The sequence below is a fragment of the Chinchilla lanigera genome, unplaced genomic scaffold, assembly GCF_000276665.1.
Source record: "Chinchilla lanigera isolate Chin_1 unplaced genomic scaffold, ChiLan1.0 scaffold00016, whole genome shotgun sequence".
Classification (NCBI taxonomy): domain Eukaryota; kingdom Metazoa; phylum Chordata; class Mammalia; order Rodentia; family Chinchillidae; genus Chinchilla; species Chinchilla lanigera.
The window spans coordinates 14,502,450-14,523,181 of NW_004955417.1; the positions used below are offsets into that span (position 1 = coordinate 14,502,450).

At 41.0% G+C, this 20,732-nt stretch overlaps 1 protein-coding gene across 2 annotated transcripts; it reads left to right on the forward strand.

Moving 5' to 3' along the window:
* On the forward strand, positions 1-7,566 carry Osr2 (odd-skipped related transciption factor 2). 2 transcript variants are annotated; one of them, XM_005381853.2, is made up of 4 exons: positions 1-407; positions 4,228-4,997; positions 6,127-6,226; positions 6,989-7,566. In XM_005381853.2, exons 2-4 carry the CDS (start codon positions 4,342-4,344, stop codon positions 7,169-7,171), a joined length of 939 nt encoding a protein of 312 aa, XP_005381910.1. In that variant the 5' UTR covers positions 1-407; positions 4,228-4,341; the 3' UTR covers positions 7,172-7,566. The 2 variants fall into 2 exon arrangements, with proteins under 2 accessions (XP_005381910.1, XP_005381911.1); XM_005381854.2 differs by having other exon boundaries at positions 2-407; positions 7,071-7,566.
* The last annotated feature ends 13,166 nt before the right edge of the window (positions 7,567-20,732 follow it).

The following is a 20,732-nucleotide window of genomic DNA, read 5'->3' on the forward strand; positions in this document are numbered from 1 at the left end:
GGCCCAGGCAGCCTGGGGAGGGACGCGGGCGGGGACGGAGCTCTGCTCGCTCTCTCGCTCGCGCGACCGCTGCTGGAGGGTGATGGCCCTGCGAGGCTGCGGGCTCCGACTTCACCCGAAGTCCGCGGCAAGAGGCTCGCTTAGGCGCCGGGTCCTGGGCGAGCGCTAAGCGCCGGCGCCGAGCACTCCGGCTCCTTACACTTTCCGCACCCGGAGACAGGACAGACGAAATCGAGGACCCGTTCTCGCTTTCGCTCTTCACGGTCCTCCAGATCATGTCCGCGGCTCCCGGGACTCCGAGCCGAAGAAGTTTGCCTAGCGGGGATCCGATGACCTCTCCAAGCTGTTCGCCCAGCTGCCTGGACCTAGTCTGAACTGCGCTGCCCAGGCAGACCTTTCTGCCGGAGGTGAGTGTCCGCTCAGCGAAGGGGCTGCAGCCGCCCCAAGGAGGGAAGGGTTTGGGGGTGCAGGAGGCGCTCACTTTCACGGTCTGGAGCGCCACAAGTTTAGACGCTATGAAAGGAGCTCACACAGATGCAATCCGCGGGCCTTGTGTTTCTCACTTCCTTGGATCCCTGGCACGCGACTCCCAGCTAACACCCAACTACGCACACGCACTTTTCTGTTTTGTTTCTTAGCTCTGTTTGGGGGCAGCAGATCTAAGCATTCAACAAGACTTCTCCTGCAAGCTAATCGACCTACGTTGAAATCGAACCACACAAACTCAGGAGGTCTCTGCCCCTGTCCTAGAAAGCCAGGCTCGACCTGTCCTGGGGCAGCTGCGGCAGCGCAGAAGGGCCAGAGTCACAGTGCCCGTCCCTCCCGCGCCGGGGAAGGCGCGTTTCAGGATGGGAATAGTTAGGTCCTAAGTGATTCTCCAAACTTGTTCGACCTTTTGATTTTTCTCCCACCTTCCAATCCTGGTGGACAGCAAAGAAAGTAAAAAAAAAAAAAAAAAAAAAAACGGGGCTTTGGCGCTTGGATTCCGCAGAAATGACCGAGAAAGGAGTTGCCGTGGTAGGAAGGAGGGAGGAAAGGTGTTTGTGGAGGGAGCTGAGATCTGTCTCCCTACCTGTTAGAGAACAAAAGAGGGCTGGCGTTTCCCGGAGCTAAACGGCACAGACAACTACTTTCTCTGCTAAACCAACTGCAGTCAGGAGCAGAACAAGAAAATTACTTACACAGGGGGAGCGAGGGAGCGGAGAGAAACAACCCAGATTATGCGGAAGGCATCTTAATTTAATTAACTCCTTGGGAAGGCAGAGGCGCTGCGAAGGGGCAGGAACTTTCTGGCAGTTTTTCTCTATTCACCTGATCCAGTCTGCTTTTTTTTTTTTTTTTTTTTTTTAAATGATCTTAGATCTCCTTTAGACTTGAGCTTTCTGATTTATATATAATTCTATTGTGGTTTGGCTTGAAATGCAGTGAGCCTATCCAATCCGATCCTCGGTTCTCACAGATAGCAATGCACAACTTTTAGCAGCTGATCCTTGACTATATGGTTTGTAGCTATTTCAGTGTAATAACACTGTTGCCAAAGATCGAGACTTCTTATCAAATTACCTTCTCTTCAACAATGTTTTGAAAGCCTCACCAAACTGAAATTAGTATGTACAGATCTCCCTTGTTGATAGTGAACTATTTTTTGCAAAACTCGTCTACATGTGCCTGGAAATTCCCATGAAGAAGACGGGTGGAATAAAAATAGCCTTAATTCGACTACATTACTTATTTATGTCTTTTCATGGTTTAATTTTTCACTCTTTGCAAAATTAAAAGTAGCCAATAGTCTGAAACAGGATGGTAGAGAAATGACACCGGACAATTACTGTTGTTATGCATGGCTCAGTTCTAATCAAAACGAAAGTACTTCAGATCTCTGCATTGACTTTAAACACACTTTGACATACATTCCCAGCAATTCAAAAGGAGTGTGCATATCCTAACTTCCTAATTGTTTATGGCAATAATGTCTGGTGGATCTTAGGGTTGTTCTGCTTGAACAGGGATTTCAGAAGGCTCCACTGCCTTGCTCTCCCAGCGAAGAAACTAACTGCAAATGAGAACCAACATATACCATGAAATAACATAACGCTGAATTATAATAATCACTAATTTCTGCACCATAAACTTCAGAAAAGGGGGGTAATGACACTCAACTTTCTGGCAGTAGAATTAATGTTGTAACCTTTATGGCAAAGTTCACTTTGTACATTTCGAATCCAAATCTCAGATCCTGATAGTCCTTCAGTCAACAACACCCCCTTTGCTCCCTCACTCCTGCGCCATGGTAGGAGTTGTGCTTTGCTTCCTGTATTTATTTCTAAGAAATCTAGTCTGGGAATACACCCAAATAATAATTTTGGTTTCCTCTCTATGGGGAGAGGCTACTTTTCAACACCAGGGGGAAAATATTTTGAACCTCTGGAAAATCCTCATTACCCAAGGAGAAGGAAATAAAGGTGACATTTATATTTTTAATTGAACGGGAAATAACCAGATATATTATCAGGGATGCTAGTAGGATCCTTTTTCTACCCCCTGACTCCCTAGGAGAGGGCTTGAGGGTTGCCACTGAACAAGAGTGCATAGTGATTTGTGGTGGGAAAGTTTATTACTAATGGGAGTTTGAAGTTCCGGTCAATTGGTCTGACTGAGACCCTCTGACTGTCACACACCTCTCATTAACTCCCAGCCTGAACTCCCAGACCGCATACCAGGAGGCAGAAGCAGTCTGTTAATAAATCTCTGTCTCCCAGCCGTTCCAGACAGAGGAGGAAGGTGTAGGTCCCAAGGAGGCAGCCATAGTCTGCCTTGCCAAGACGCTGTGTCATTAGCGCAGTGCCCTAAATCTGCTCTCAGGGTCACAAGCACCCAGGGCTTCACACTGCCCTGGAGAAGAAAATTCGGTGCGGAAAGGGACTGGCGGGGCATGTAAGGCTGTACAGGTTTTCCAACCTTCGGGTCGGGTTCAAATGCCCCAAAAGGCAGCGCGGTTGGTGGTGTAGACTTATCAGTACGCTCGTGTCCGCTTAACTGAGCCTCACACCTGGGAGGGAAGGCCAGTGTCCACGGAGTACGTGAAACCCGCTTCTCCAAAGGGGCTGGCAGTGGGAGAGGAGGGCTCCTGTGATCTCAGATGAAGTGTTGCTGGGTACCTGGGTGTGCAGTCAGACTTCTGAGTCGTCACTGGGAGCCCAGAGAGCAGAAAGCGCCTTGGTTAGGCCGGGCCGCAGACCCAAGGCCGGCCTTCCTGGTGGCAGGAGCCCTGCGCATACCTCTAGGCCGCCGGGCCGCCGTGTACTCGGCCTGCTGCGGCTCCTGCAACTCCTTCCTTTTGCCTCCCTAGGGACCCTGTCCTTTGATCTCCTCGCCAGGGGTCTTGCCGGGTGTAGGGGCCGCTGCTTGTGCCAGACCTGGAAGCCGCTCAGGCCTCGGGAGAGCTTGGCATTCGGTCCGGGAAAGGGGTTCCGGCGTCAGGGGCGTTCCCCACCCCCACCCCACCCCCAGGAGTGGGGACCATCTGGAAGGGATCTTGGTGGGGGGTGGAAGGGGAGGCAGCCCCTGGGAAGGAGGAGGGGTGATTCTAGGCCGAGTCCAGCCCCCCGAGGTGTCACTTTTCCTTCCTTTGGCCGTCATCGCTGGTAAATGGAACCGAGGCAGAGGAAGGAAAGAGAAAACCTCCGAGGTCAGCGTGGGGCGAAGCAGGGTCCTCCGAGGCCCCCAGCCCAAGAGGACCCAGCACGTCCCCTGCGCTCCCGCATGCCCCACGGTGTGGTGTGGCGGATTAAGTACGAGAAGTCACCTTACCAGGCCGAACCAGCTTGGAGCTGGGGAATCTATGCCCCAACCTGGCGTCCCCAGGGAGCTGGGAGGCGCAGAGACGACAGTGGCCGGGCCATCCTGGTGGCAGTAGTTAGCTGAGCTTCCCTGGAGGGTGAGGAGGGCTGCAGAACGGACCTCCGCAGACACAGCGGTGTGCCCCAGGTGCCGGGGATACACCCAAGGGGGGCTACTTCTCCCCCGGAGCTTGGCGACCCATCGCGCGCGCGGTGCGGACTCGCTGCGCCGGCAGAAGCCGCCTCCCGACTGCTTCCTCTGGGAGTCCTGGGGCGCGATTAGGGGGACGATTAAGAAGAAAGCTAAGGAGCCCCTACGGGCGCCAAAGGGCCAATGAGGCTGTTTTGGACGGGAGTCACAGTCTTTCTCTTTCCCTGTCGTCTTTAGGGCTTTCTCTGCGTCCTGTTGTCTCTTTGGGTTTTCGCCGGAGCTGTACGCCCACCTGACTCAGAGTCCTGGAAGAAAGGGGCGGCTCCCTCCGCCCCCCTAACATCCCGGAAAATGGGGAGCAAGGCTCTGCCGGCGCCCATCCCTCTCCACCCGTCGCTGCAGCTCACCAATTACTCCTTCCTGCAGGCCGTGAACACCTTCCCGGCTGCAGTGGACCACCTGCAGGGCCTGTACGGGCTCAGCGCGGTGCAGACCATGCACATGAACCACTGGACGCTGGGATACCCCAACATGCACGAGATCACCCGCTCCACCATCACCGAGATGGCGGCTGCGCAGGGCCTTATGGACGCGCGTTTCCCCTTCCCTGCTCTGCCCTTTACCACCCACCTATTCCACCCCAAGCAGGGGACCATTGCCCACGTCCTCCCAGCCCTGCACAAGGACCGGCCCCGTTTTGACTTTGCCAACTTGGCGGTGGCCGCCACGCAAGAAGATCCCCCGAAAATGGCAGACCTGACCAAGCTGAGCCCGGGGCTAGGTAGCCCCATTTCGGGCCTTAGTAAATTGACTCCGGACAGAAAACCATCCCGAGGGAGGTTGCCCTCCAAAACGAAAAAAGAGTTTATCTGCAAGTTTTGCGGCAGACACTTTACCAAATCCTACAATTTGCTCATCCATGAGAGGACCCACACGGATGAGCGGCCGTACACGTGCGACATCTGCCACAAGGCCTTCCGGAGGCAAGATCACCTGCGGGATCATAGGTGAGGCTGGGAAGAAGGTTGTCTGGGAGAGAGAAAGTGAATGTTTTTCGCGGCACCGATCCTGATAAATATTCCAAGTATCACAAATTCGCTCTGATCTAGACAGCACCCCCAAGGCCCTCCCTAGTCGGCTTCAGCTGACCCCGCACAACCCCAGCGTTTTCCTTTTCCCCAGCCGGCCCTGCTGCGCTGTTGTTTGGGATGAAGGAGTGCCTTGCCCCAGGTGGGCAGGAAGAGTCTGGTGTGTTCGCCTTGGGATCGGTTCCCCTCTTTTTTCTCAGTCTGTCGCAGGGATGCGGGTAAAGGGAGCAAGAACAGTTGAGGGACCCCCGAGATCTTCCCAAGATAGGGTGCCAGGCCTGGATGTCCAGGGATGCGGGTAAAGGGAACAAGAACAGTTGAGGGACCCCGAGATCTTCCCAAGATAGGGTGCCAGGCCTGGATGTCCAGGACCGCTTCGCAAAAATCGGTTCGGGCCGTCTTTACTGGGTTTCCCCTCTCTGTTCTTCTCGTCCCTCCCTCAAGGTGCTCCAGCCTGCTGCCCCATCCTTCTAAGCTGTATTTGGAGGGGCGTTGAGGTCACTGAATTTAGAAACAGATCCCACCTCCCCTCCTTAAATTCTGCAATAATAAATGACAATTGAAGAAATACGGTGATGCAGTGTTCCCCTCGCCCCTTAAAAACTAAAACTTGCCAGGAGCCGGTGTGGTGTGGAAGTGCCTTATCCGGAATCAGAAGGGAGCTGCTGTTGCCCGAGCTGGCTCTTTAAAGCTGTGAAGGGATTCTCAAAGAGCAGTCCCCTACACTGGACCCTAGCATCCTGATTTGGCCAGTTTAAACCTCGGGTAAAACCTGGAGGCCGGGAAGGCTCATTCAGCATTATTCTGAGCTCGGGAATATGCCAGAGAGGGCGATCAAGTGTAGATAAAACCAGCCGCCCATGAATGTTTTGAAGAGTCTGTTAGCTGAGGTTAACCATAAACAGATTACACAGAAAATAATTCTAAAAACATAAATAATAGAAATTCTGTTTCTTTTGTCTTTCCATGACTTCGTTTAAATAACTGTCAAAAGACACTCCTTACCATGGGGGTAATACATTTCATGAAACCTTATATTGATTTTCAGGTATATCCATTCCAAAGAAAAACCCTTCAAATGTCAGGAATGTGGGAAAGGATTTTGTCAGTCCAGAACTCTAGCAGTTCACAAAACTTTACATATGCAGGTAAGTTTATTTCCTTGCTTAAAAACAGTGGTTCATTTAATCATTACTACTTTATAAAAGGTATTCAATGGCAGGATTGGTCTTCTAAATGGCTAGATTAGTTCTCTAGTTGGGCAAAGCAGCACTCTTGATTTTTTAATACGCAATAATCTTATTAACATGAAACATTTTTATGTTATGTTTTCTTAAAGAACAAGCCGCTGTTTATGGTAAATCCTAATTTAAAAATTATTACTTTTTACATTCAATCTACCCTGAATTAAAGCTTTCATGTTTGGGAGGAAATAAAGGTAATTTTGATAATAGAGGCACGATAAAATCCTATACTCTTTCTCTCCCAGGGGCTTCATAATTCATAGCTTTCAGGACATAGAGGAATAATTTAATTTTCCAGCAAAGAGGAGCCTTATTACCCGGGAAAGTGCCATTCTTTAAGAGACGATTAGAGTTGTTGCTTCCCCCTTTCCTGCCTATGGCACGGTGATGAAACCTGTAAAGCTAGAAATCACAAAGCCGGGTGAGGTGGGCGCGCGTCTGCCGCCCACTCTGTTGTCGGTGTCACCGGGCCTGGCCCCTGTGTGTACCAGGACGTGTGCTTTCGTGATTGGAGGATTAGGAACATAGATTTGCTCCTGCGAGTCTCCTCTTGTGTTGCCGTGTGCTTGTTATGTTAAGGCTTGTGATACCGATAAGACAAACTATGGAGAGGGGTGCAGTAGTGGTGTGAAGGATTAATCCTTTGCTTGCTTCACATCTGAACAGGAATCTCCACACAAATGTCCCACATGTGGAAGAACCTTTAATCAGAGAAGTAATCTGAAAACTCACCTTCTCACCCATACAGACATCAAGCCCTACAGCTGCGAGCAGTGTGGCAAAGTGTTCAGGCGAAACTGTGATCTGCGGCGGCACAGCCTGACTCACACCCCGCGGCAGGACTTCTAGAGAAGCCCAGGATCTGTCCGTGCCGCCGCTGCTCCCTCCCCAGACTCCTCTCCACGCCTCCCACCCGAGGGTCCCACCCCACCCCTCCTCTGATCCCACCTCTGCACTTGCTGCAGCCAGCCACGCCTGCAGCTCCGGGGAGTTAACTATTCTTCCGGAGGACTGAGAACTATAGAAAGCCACACCACCACGCCCCATTCACCAAGAGCATTTGCTAGTTTCTTGTAGATATTCACAGCTCATTTTAGAGCTCTGTACATAGTGTCATGGGTCTTCGTTTTGTTGTTTTTTGTATCTTGTTGGATGCACCCAGATATGGAAAATGGAAGCCAAATTTATCTTTAAAGACTGTATTTTCAAAATAAAAGTTTTTCTTGTTTGTTTCAACACTCCTACAAAAGTGTCTCCTTGAAAAGTGTCTCACTATTCAACTTCTATTTTTTCTCTGGATTCTGGGAGAGTGGGATGTCTCTTAAAAATTCAATATGGAAGGGTGACCTTCGTTCCTAGGTTTTGAAACAGGACTTCTCACATATTCCTACTGAAATTTAGCCCTTCTCTTTCTGTACTGTGGCATTTGGCATTGGACAATTGTGCTGCCTCTTTGTTTTCCAAAGATATTAAGATGGATAGCCTTAGGTTTCATTACCTTTCATTATTCCAATTCCTCGTGTCTTATTTTTTCAGATAAGAGCAATATGATAGCCCATTATTAATAACATGTACCTCCAGTGGCTGCCACCCTGGAAAGCCTAGGGTGGGATGAATTGTAAAGCAAGGGGAGAAAGGCAAGCTTCTCACCACTTTCTAGAAGTCCGTGACCTGTTGTCAAAGTTTATGATGGGCAACTTCTCCTGCCATTAGACTTTGAACAATATGATTTATCACTGCAAGCAGAGACTTTATCCTGCTTTCTGGGGAGAGGTCTGAAATCCTCCTACAGAAGAGTTCAGGAAGATACACCCTTCGAGAAGATGGGGAGATGAGGAGGAAGGAGAAACTACTTAGCTCTATTTGCACATAATATTTCTTTCCAAGGTTAGAGATCGTTGCTGCTAGAAGGTCGGAATTTCTTCACAAAACAGTTAGGTCACTAGCAAGGTTTCCATCACTGGCTGGCCTTTTGTCCCTGGGAAAATATCAGAGTTGCAAGTTACTCTAGGCAGAAAGCCCGTGGCAAATGCATTATCACCTTCTCAGGCGTTTCAGTCTTTCCCAAATGGTTCCTAAGGATTATGACAATAGTATAATGACAACCCAAAAGGCTTTGAGTAGAGATAAACAGCAGTATTATGTATAGTATAGGAAGGGAAATGACTGGATTTAAAGAGGGGTGAGCAGAGGAAACGATGGTGCAGTGTGCCTATAAGTTCTCACAAACCGTTTACTACTGAACAATAGGGTCAATTAGACATTCTCACATTTTAAAAAATTTGTACATTTGTGAGGGAATGTCATGTTTAACTTTCAGTGTTATATAGGCAACATGTCCAATACTTCTACCGTGGAGTCCTCCAGAGGGATAGGGCTAGGTGCAAAGTTTATCACCAGTGCCTTTTTCAATACAACTTACTAGGAGGTTTCACCCTGCTGCTCACCCTGTTCTCAGGGAAGCTGGCTGGAAGTTATTTCTGCATCTCACTGGAAATGATTTCTTGCCAACAAAGTGTCTATGCACCTATCCATATGTCTAATGCACAACTAAATGCATTCCCCATCATGAGATGAGCCCAAAGCCTTCACTAAGGACAAGGGGCAGGTAAGGAATATGGAGTGCATGTGTGTTTGGTATTTAGAGCAATGAAATCACTGTTTGTTTTCTTTTGTTTGTACAGAATTAACTCAGTGACCTCTTCTACCCCTACTCTCTCAAGATCCTGACTGGCTTGGCACAGAAGGTTTGAATACTTTAGGGTAGGGTTACACATTGACTACCTTGAAAGCCCCCTAATCCTGCCGGCTTCTTCCATATAGTCAGTCAAAGCCCCACCCACCTCTACTGACTATGAGTGTCACAGTCCCATTGCACAGGGTTCAGTCGAATTATCAAGGAATGACCCTTGCTCGCTATTAAGCTACAAGCATGTCCTTGAGGTCCCTGCCACAGGGTTACATAGGCGTAACCAGAATACTGCTCCTCTCCATTTATTTTAGTTGAAGAAACAGGAGTCAGAGTGAAAGATGAAGGGCAGAAGAGAAAGTGAAGAAAGCATTTCTTTTTCCCATACAAATATTATTTCAAAAGTTAAGATTAATTTACTTAGAATTCATTCCCTTACTCACTATTTTAACAAGTGCTTATGACATGCTTTTTGTGTGCCAAGCCCTGCGCCAGGTTCTCCTGACTTTTATTATCAGTTTTTGCCTTGTCATATCTACTGGCAAGTTTTTGGAGTCTTGACTACTTGCATAATTTAAAAATCTATGATAGGGCTTAATTTAACAGCTCCCTTCAACCCAGATTTAAAGCCAGCATCGGTGTAGACTCAGAAAAGACCTAGCTTCTGTCAGAGCAAATTCCACACATTCTTCATGATTTCAGATGAAGTGTGGCTTCCCCTCCAAATTCTAGATTTCGTTTTGTTTTTTACAATGTATAAGTATACAGGAAATTAGTCTTATGCGAGACAAACTTGTAAGATGTCATCAGGAAAATGAGATCTCGTATCTTAGGAAGTTAGTCTGCTGGTTTTTCTTGGTTCAGCAGAGTCATTATTTGAGTTTTAGATTAGCTTATGTTTTCCTTACACCTTCTCCCATAGTCAACTTATGAACCAATGCTCCTGGCAAGAGACCAAGAGGAGGAAATATCATGAGTCATAATCATAGTGCTAAAGAACTTCATGAAAAACAGTTCAGGTTTTATCATCTATATGTGAATTTGTAAAAATAATTTCTACAAGTGAATTGCATTGTAATCAATTGTTAATGTAAAATTATGAATGTGTGTTAGATGCTCTTACTGATGCTAATCTTAAAATGTAGGTCATTTTAGTACTAGTTTATTTTTTTTAATATTTATTTGTTGAAGTCTTGGGCATTGAACACAGGGCCTGAACTATATCTCCAACCCTTTTTACTTTTTATTTTGGGACAAGGTCTGGCTGAATTCCTAAGTTGCCCAGACTGGGCTCAAACTTGCAATTCTCTTGCCTCAGCCTACCAGAATGCTGGGGTTATGAATTAACATGCCATGCTTGTGTTTTATAATTACAGTAATTATACTTGTTATTTTGCACAGGTACATTCTCTAAGAGGAGGCTTTTCTAAAATTTGACTCTTAGGCAACTGAATAATTAAAAAGTCAATGAATCTAATGTTTCAAACTAAAAACAGCCCTGACTACTAGCAGTGAGGAAATCAGAACTAGTTACTGGGAATTTCTCCTGTTCACTTTTTTCTTGTTATTTTGTTTTGTTTTTTGAGACAAGGACTCATATATAGGTCAGATTGGCCTTGAACTCACTGTGTAGCCCAGGCTGGCCTGGAACTTACATGGTCTTGACTCATTCTTCCAAGTGCTGAGATTACAAGTATGCACCACCATGCCTGGGTTGTTTTGTTCATTTTTAGATGTTAGCATAGACATTTGGATCTCTTCATTTAAATAATATTCAATCAGTTACCGCTGCCTTAACTTTTATTTTAGAGGGGCAGCCTATCCTTGGCAGGCAATTGGGAAATATTAGTTAATGAAGATTATCCACACGGCTGACTAGATGCATTTGGATTGAATACTGTGTAGAATCTATAGCAAAAAAAAGGTTCACACAATTTAGCAAAACTCTGACTCAAAAATGAAAAAAATAAAAAGGTGGGGGACATAGCTCAGTAAAAAGACCTTGGGTTTGACTCCTCAGTACTAAAGAAAAAGAAGCAAATTTAATACTTCAATAGTATTGGTTTAGTAGCTTCCTTTTCTTATTACCAAACTAATTTTATTATTATAAGGAAAGAGAAGACTTGATGTAACTATGTAACACATTGCAAACAAATGAATTTTATATTTTAGAGAATTATTTATGTTCATTTTTATTAGTGTGCTATAAAGTATTTCCCAGTTTTTCACCAAAGATGTACCTTGCTACTAATAACCACTCTGCTAACAGCAATGAGCAATAAATAGAGATTCAGCATGATTAAACTTTGATGACCTGAGATATTTGAAATTCATCCCTGTCTCTTTTCTATTGCTTTTTGGATTTTCTCCCCTACACAAAGTACCTTATTATCTAAGCCATGTAGATTTTTTCTTGAAACTATCCGAGACAAAAACTGATAGTAAAAGTCTGTACAGTAACCCAATTAAGCAGAAAATTGTTAAGCAATTATTAAGTTCTTAAGTAAATTAGGCCTGTTAGCATGCAAGAAACAGAAATAGCAACTAAAATGGATACAATAGGATATTTATCTTCTCATATTACAAGAAGTCACAATGCAAGATTTAGAAATTTGTAATTAGTTGGAGTAACAAGATAATGTGGGGCCAGTTCTTCCCACTTTTCTATCCTACTATCTTCAGTGCATACACTAGGTGACCTTCATAGACTCAAGATGGCCACACCAGCTCCAGTTTCCTTCTCACACACATTCCATGGGCAGAAAAGAATTATTTCTTCCTTGTACCACTTTTTTGACACTGAGAATCTCTTCCACAAATTCAACTTGTAGACTTGCTCTTGTCTTATTGGCCAGATGTAAGTCATCTGGCCCTTCTTCAGCCAGTCACTGACAAGGGAATAGAATTAGACCATGATTGGCTAAGTCCAAATAAAAATCATCTTCTACACATGGAAACCCATGAGTATCTGAAAAAACCTGCATTCTTTTAGCAGGGAAGATAGGAGAACTGGTTTTGTTAATATTAGGCAGATGGGAAAAAACAAAGTTCCCATTAATAACCTTGTGTTAGGAGATGCTGAAGTTAGATGCAGGAATCTTAGCAGCATATACAGAATCATGTGAACTATATAAAACAAACAAGACCTTCCAGAAGCTATGCAGAAATAAAGACTAGCAGGAAATATACCAGAATGTTAATAGCAGCTATTCATAAATGACAAACCAAGGTTACCTTTTCCATCTTTTTTTCTTATTTTTCAACTCTTTCACAATGAGCACGTTACTTTTGTTAAAGGAAAACTGTATCACACGTTATTTTTAAAATCTAAAATAAAGCCTTAATTTTCCTCAATGTATTTACTGTTTAATCTTGGTTTATTAGCTCTAACTAGTCCTTGCTTGTTTCTTTTCACACACCGACATAAATCTTCATGTTGTTTTTAAACTATTCATTTAATGTAGTTTTACATCTTTATTTCTGGTTTTTCTTTCTTCCATTTCCATTTGGAACTCCTTTTCCTATCTTTTCTCTTCTCTAGATTTCTTTTTCTTGGTTCTATATCTTCTCTCCTTTAAAGAGCCTTTAAAGAGTAACAACCCTCTAAGAGCCTCAATAATCTAGCTCACTGTTCCTCAAGGTGTCAGCATTACCATTGTCCAAGGTACTTATTTCTGGGCCCTTCCCAATCCAGTGGGTGAATTGGAATTTCGAGTGATAAAGTCTAAGAACTCTGTGTTTTAAACAAACACTTCAGGTAGTTCTTATGTGTATTAGAGACGGAGAACTTCTGAGTTAGCCTTTGACTCCGACATTCCCTTTATCTTATCCATCAGCCATTTACTATGTGCTTACCGTAATAAAAATAAAACAAATCTCAACCCACTTTACTTATTTATACACTGTCCTTGAAGCTGTCAAATTTCCCTCTGCTTTGATTCTTACTGCTCTTCGATGGCTGCTTCCACCTACTTTTCTTTTTTATTGTGGCTGATCCAAATTTCAATCTTTTCTTTTCATATAAAGACTCTTTTTGGCTTTGATATTTTATTTTTTTATTCCCTTAATCCATCATTAAATTCAGAGATTGTAATAGGAATGCAATAACTAAAATGAAAAAAGACAGTAAAATAATTTTTTTCAATTTATTAATTGAAATGTTACCACTAAGTGACTTTTTACTTCAGCTTCTGTATGAAGAATATTAATTTGCTATAGCAATGATTTTTATGGTATGAGTGTGTGTGCTGGTTATAAAAATTAGAGAAAATCTAAATTGCTTTTTTGATTTTTTTTTTATATTAACATCATACTAAAATACCAGAGCAGAAGCCCATTTTATGAGAGAGCCATGAACATAAAATCAGAAGATGGGTTTAATTTGTTTTAAGTTCCAGAACTATTTATGGACAAGACATTTAACATCCCTGATACTCAGTTTTTCATTTATAAAATAAGAATTTACACTACACAATTTATAATATCCTGTCTAGCTTGTTAAGATTTATGATTCTCATTGAAAAATGTACAACTACAGTTTTAGAAAAACTGTGGACTGCACAAAAGCTAGAAAATAACAAATCATATCACTTGTGCTCCATAAAAATATTTAGTTCAATAAAAATAAACATTATCCCTTAAACTGTCATGTCATTTGTTTTCTTAAAACTGTTGGAATTTCAGAGATTCTGCAGAAAACTATTGATTGAAAATTATGTTTTTAATACCAAAACATAAATGTATTTCTTTTCTTTTTCTTTTTTTGTTTTTTTTTGGTACTGGGAATCAAACTCAGGACCCTGTCCTTGCCAGGCAGGTACTTGTGCTGCTGAGCTATATCCCCGGCCCTGTATTTATTTTCAAATGACAAAAAAAATAAAAAAATATCAAACAATACAAGTATATAAAGTATGTCTCTTATGATTCTTTCTTACCTCATTAGCATACTAATTAATCCTCTTAATTCTATTCCTCAGAGGTAGCCTGTATGTACCTTTTTGGTGTATATTCCCAAACATTTGCTATGGATATGTAGGACACACACAAGCACACAGACACACACACAGTACTATGCTATTTTGTGATTCCTCTAATAGTCAAACAATATAAATTGGGTCCATTTTTCTGTATCAGTGTAAGTAGATCTGCCTCTAAGATAAAGAAGAAAAAAACCAAAACAAAGACTTTTAACCTAAGGATTAGCTTTTAGATTTTAACATAGAGAAATATGAAAATCGTTTTGTTATTGAAATTATTTACAAAACACCGTCCTTAACTGACAGCCTTTATTTAGTCCCTCTTCTTCATGAAGGCAGCTGAGAGAGTGCCTGAAGGGTTTTGAGGATTCTTCAAGGTGTGTCATATTATGGTTCACATCAGTGCACATTGATATACCTCCCTGGCAAGAGCTGAAAGATACAGTTCTTAAATCCCCTGCTGACCCATTATCCATGGATCATTGACAAGATAGAATGTAATAGCTCCTGTCTTTTTACCAAGATAAACTTCCCAGTGAAACTGGACTTGTCATGCCCTACATCTTTTATCCAAATAAGAAAATTAATCTAGGTAAAAGGAACTATATCAAGTAGATATTACACATACTCTCATGTTCTTTAGAATTTTTAATTTTTATTGAATAAGGAAACAGTAGTTGTTTCTCTGCAGAGACTGAGACTATAACCTACCTTCTAAATAGAAATACAAGGCCAAATGAATAGCACAGGATCTAGCATTTGGAATGTCATGTAAAACTAATGGACATTTTGCTCACTTAAGGACAGCATAAAAATAGTAATTTAGTTGGCATTATGGACCAGAATTTAACGCTTCCTATTCTCTTGCCCTAAAAAAGTTAGTGCTTCTCTGTCTTAAAATTATTTCATTTGTGAACTGGGTCATAAAGAGTCATAGCTCTCAAAGGGACTTATTAACAGCCTCTGCAATATTTACCATGTGGCACTGTGCTTTCGCAACATCACATATTGACAGTGCTATGTTGTAAATATTATAATGTGATGACAGGACATGGCCATGTTTTTATGTGTTTCTGATCTAGGTCCATCTGACAGCTCCTTAACGTTAATCTTCTTGATTATTAAAAGGATTCTGCCTCATTTTTATCTGTGTAGAGATAGAAAAGATGAGACGTGGAAACTTGGCTCTTGTTAACTCGATTAGCATTTCATTTCCTGCCCAGACCAAAAGAGAGAAAGAAAAGGAAAGCAATTTGACCAACCATCTTAGGACAAGTATCAGCAAGTGACTCAGGCACCGTGGCCTAGCCCTTCAACCTGGTGAGTCCACTAGAGAAACTCCAGTGCATCCAGAAAGTGAAAAGGGTAAGAATATTTTCTGAAATATTGTTTTTTGGTAGAGGAAAAGCATAAATGTCTACCAACAGGAGACTAGATAAATTGAGAATATTTGCATAATGGGTTATCACATACTACATAAAATGACGGATTGTTGTTGTATGTGTTAAACACTTAACATGGGGAAAAGCAAGTTGGGGAATGACAAGTGATTATCTTCCATGTGGTTGTAAGACATGATATACAGTTTATATAACTATAGGGGCTGAGGATTTAGCTCAGCGGCACAGCACCTGCCTGGCAAATGCAAGGTCGTGAGTTCGATTCCTGGTACTGGAAAAAAAACAAAAAAAAGAATTCCCAGTTTATATAACTATAGTGTAAGTATAAAATGTTCGTGGAAATAATGAACACTAAAATCAAGACAGTGGTTACATTTGAGGAGAAAGAAGAAAGATATTACAACTAATACACATTGGGGGGGACTTCAATTGTATTTATATTTTACTTCTTAAAAGATATATGAAGCAATAAAACTGAATGATGGATGTATAGGTGTTTATTATGGTTATCTTTGTGCTTTTCTATGTGCTTGGAATTTTTCATAATAAACTTTTCTTTTCAGTTTTCTAGAGTCTCATGAATGCTAAGTAAGGGTTCTATCATTGAGCTACACGTGCAGCCCATAAACTTTTTTTCCCCAAGAATCAGCCAGGCACAGTGATATACACCTGTAATCCCAGCACTTGGGAGGTTGAGGCAAGAGGATCATAAGTTCAAGTTTCCTCTGGACAATTTAGTGAGACCCTGACTCAAAATAAAAAACAATAAAGAAGTGTTGGAGATGTTGCTCAGTGGTAGAGTATCCCTGGACTCCATCTCCAGGACCACAAACAATAACAACAACATCAACAGCAAAGAATCGGATAGTGCCAGGCCAGATAGTTCAGCAGCACAAGTACCTGCCTGGCAAGCAAAAGGTCCTGAGTTCAATTCCCAGTACCAAAAAAAAAAAAAAAAAAAAAAAAAAAAAAAAAACAAAAACAAAAAAAAAAGAATCAGATAGTGCTGAGAGGAACTCGGTCACACTGTGACAGTGAGGATTCACCAGTACACTAGCGAGACAAGGTTTGTCCACACTTGGACCTTACATCCTACTGAACAGAGACCTAATTAAAAAGAAAGAAAGATAGTAAAAGGGGCCACACCAAGGATTTCTTGTCATTTGAGGGTGAGAAAACTGAGGAGCACAAAAGTTAAGTGAACTTGGCAAGTTGCAAACTCTAGAATATTGCCTTTCTTCTCTGTCTTTCCACATACTTCTGTTTTCCCCTGGATATTCTGTAATTTAATGTTATTCTAATTACTGATGATGTTAGGCATAAACACTGAGGGTGTCCTACATGTTTTGTTTTGCCATCCCAATTTAAGTTATAAGGTGCAAGTTTATTTAATACTAAAATCCTAACTAAATAGCCTTAAAATTATTGGAATATTTGGAACATTACATTAAATTTACACAACCTTCTCAGTAGGTAGGTCAGCATTATCTTCATCTCATAGGTGAAGAAAGAGATGAATGGGGGAGTACTATGGGGTGGAGTAAATTGCCTAAGGCTGTGTAGGTAATAAGAGTGACAGGTTCTGGATCAGAATTCAGAACTCTGGCTAATCCAATGCAAAATCTTGAACACCTTTCTTTCTGATTTGCCTTTTCTGGTTGATGTGCCTCACTTTCACCCATTTCTGTAAAGTCAACACTAGTCTTTTGAATACTGTAAATAAAGGGCCCTTAACACTAATATCTGGTCAGATAAATTGAGTATTTGTTCTTTTTTTTTTGTTTTTGGAGACAGGGTCTCACTCTGTAGTATAGGCTGGCCTTGATCTCACTGTGTAGCCCAGGCTGGCCTTGAACTCAAGCAATCCTCCTCCCTCGGCCTCCTGAGTGCTGGGATTACAGGCATGTGCCACCACACCCAGCTGTTCACTTTCAAAATTGCAAATTTATTGGTAAAAATGCTTAATGTAATCTTTGTCTGCCCAACTATGCAAATGCTTCTCTTAAAATGGTCAAAACATATTCAGAGAAATCATTCCAATACTGTAACTAACTCTTCTATTTAAAGCTTTGAAGTCAGATTTCAGGTGAGCTTTTATACACAGTTGGCAAGTAAAGGGAGTAGAAGAACAAAATGATTATCGTGACCTAACGTGCTTAGATGATGTTATGATATCCATTCCTCTTACAAAATTCTAGCATTACTAAAGTTTCTATTAAGGTAATTATTTTCAATTTTTTCTATTAAAATAATTGTTTTAATATTATGATAGCTGAAAGTGATTACTCCAGCTTCTTCTTCCTGGGTTCATTAAAAAAGAAATGGTTGCTTATAGAAATGAAGTCCTCATTGGGAAAAATTATTCAGAGCAGAATTTAAATATCCAACATCAGAAAGTGGTGTAGTTTAACACTATCACTACTCAGGAGTCTATCAGCAGATTTTACCCCTGTGTACCACATGCTTCCTAACAAAGCTGCTTACAGGTTTATGCTGAAGGGCTCAGTATTGACTGCTACAGGAATACTCCAGAATTACTTGCTTATTACCTTCATTTTCCAATGAATTCTTTCTTTTCTTAGCTGATGTGTGAAGCTAGCCTTCTAAGGACTTCTTCAGTGTCCTTATTAAGAACATCTGTAAAGAGCATCAGAATGAAGTGTTGAATTTCACCCATTTGGATTTCATTAAAGTGTCTATAGTTGTCAAGCATTTAGAAAGTCAAGGCACTAAGAGTTTGGGGTTTGACCCAAAGGAAATTGGTCTTCATTTTAAGGCTAAACAGGAGGAATAAATGAGCCAAAGTTTTTAAGGGAATAGAGTTTTTTTTTAAAAAAAATCATTCCTTTCAGATACATGCTCTTAAACAATGAAAGCTTAAATAGTCATAGATCCTAATAACAAGTTTTCCACCTTGCCAAAACAAAGGATGGGTTTATTGCAGAGGTTCTTAACCCAGAGTTCATGGACCTTCTTGGATCCATAGGCTAACTTCAGAGAGTCCATAAACTCTGTGAAACTGTAAGCAAAATGTCACGTGCACACATATATATATATATACATATATCCCCCAGGAGAAAGGAAGCTGTAGGTTTCATCAGATTTTTCAAAGATGTCTCAGATTCAAAAAACTGTTAAGAAATGTTTGTTTTGATCATGTATTTTAAAATTTAAAATATTTGAATGAGCAGAGTTTTATGTTTTTTATTAAGAATGTACAATATATATTAAGTACATACATTTTAAAATACTACCAAGGAGTACTTATTTTTAAATATTGACAGACCACCAGAATTTTGGTAATTTGCGCAAATCTCAATGATTAAATTTACCTACACACATACTCTGACCTACCAGGTTTAACAAAAGTAACCTGGCTGGTTATTTGCAGTAAGTAACACTGAAAGACTAATTTGGTTAAGAAGTGAAAATATGTTGTTTGGGTAATTGAAAGTGGTTTAAAAAAAACAAGGCAGCTTTAACATTTTCCATTTTATTTAATAACAATAAATTTTCTATTTTTTGGTTAATTAATTTTTCACTAATTATAGTACAGTGGTGTGAATTAATTTATATTGTGTCTGTAATCCACTCTGAGTAAGAACAGCAACTCTATTTGGTGGAGAACAATAAGTAAAATAAATTCTGATGTGGAAAACATACTGGGTATTTTTAAGTTCTGTAACATTTAAAATTAATACCAAAAATTCTGATCACCATTACATTAATTCTAGTTCCACTTATACACAAGACATTTGGTAGACTTTAAGGAGTCATATTTTAAATTCAAAGATAGCATTTCTGCTCCACATGTCATTTTTCAAATGTGTTTTAACTGGATTATCTAGTTACAAGATTATTTAGTATATATTGAACTAACATTTTTTCAGTGTGGTTTTCCTGAAGAGCCATTCTCTTTAGAGTAGAACCAAAATGCAGAATGCAGAAACACAACATGAATTTTTGATTAATAGACAATGTGCCGCTCATCTTTGTTTTGTAGAACAGGAATATATACAGGTTATTTTTCCCCCTCGAGCTAAACTTCAGACATCAGTCTACTTTGTTTGCTTCTTGGGCAGCAGATCTTCCCTGGGCACCTTCTTAAATTACCTGTCCTCTCAGACAGTTCCTTAGCTTATTATATGTGAGCCTGGCTTCTTGCCAAATTAACTTGGTTACTGTAGTCTCTTAAATCTTTCCCATTCTCTCTCAAAAGCTCTTATCTATCCTCTCAATATTCACCCAATGAAATTTAGTTACTAGGCTTCATATACCCCATTCCCTTGATATATATACTGTATATCATTAACTTATTTTTATGTTATTTTTCAGGTGCCTTTATTCTGTCTTAAGTGTAGAATTAGTAAAGCTTAGTGTATATAAATTATATCTCCATAAAACTCCTATTAAAATGCAGAAAAAAGTATAAAGTAAAGGAACTTACACAAAAATGTCCCTAAATATTTATTATTATGATGATTATTTTTACATTCACTATTTAGCTTTACAAATTCTCTGAAGCCTTCCTATAAACCAATAATTATTCTCCTCTGCCAACTCACTGTCCTAGAATTATTTATCCAAATAAAGTTATATAAATCTTTTAATACAATGACTGGCTTACAGTAGGTGTCCAATAAATGCAAAAAAAAAAAAGAAAAAAGAAAAACTAGAATTGAAGAACTCTAGTCATATATAGTTTACAGGGTTTAAAAACTAAAATAATTTAGTCTATGCCTAAAATAAAAGCCAATTATTTAAAGTCTCACTCTTTGATACTAGCAATAATATATACTGTTACACAAGTAACGGCATAGAAACGATCAGGCTAAAAATTCAATTTTTAGTCCCTTAAGAAGATTGTTATTTAGACTATGTTGAAATTGGTTTTGGAATAATATGATGATTCCCAATCAACTTGCTTCTTATTATTGCAATCTCACAATTCTGATGATCAAGGATCATTTACTCCAACATGATTCTTCTTTTTAGAAAAAAAAAAACTTTTAAATAAAAGTATGCAATGGTAAACATGTACAAGATGTTTCATTGTTCAGGAAATGTTTTGTTTTTTTCTACATCTTAGCCCCACCTCCCTTTCAGGTCTTTGGAATCAGTGAATAAGGAAACATTTACTTATTAAAGGAGGTGAAATACAGAGCTGAGGGCTTGCTGGGCAGGATATCCAGCATATTCTGAAAGTTGTGATCTTTATTATGCTTCAGGAATACCAATGTCTCTGGATTGAAAGGAACTTCAAAAATGTCTTTACTGGCCAGGCATATAGCTCAGTGGCGCAGCTCCTACCTGGCAAGTGTGAGGTCCTGAGTTTGAGTCCCTGT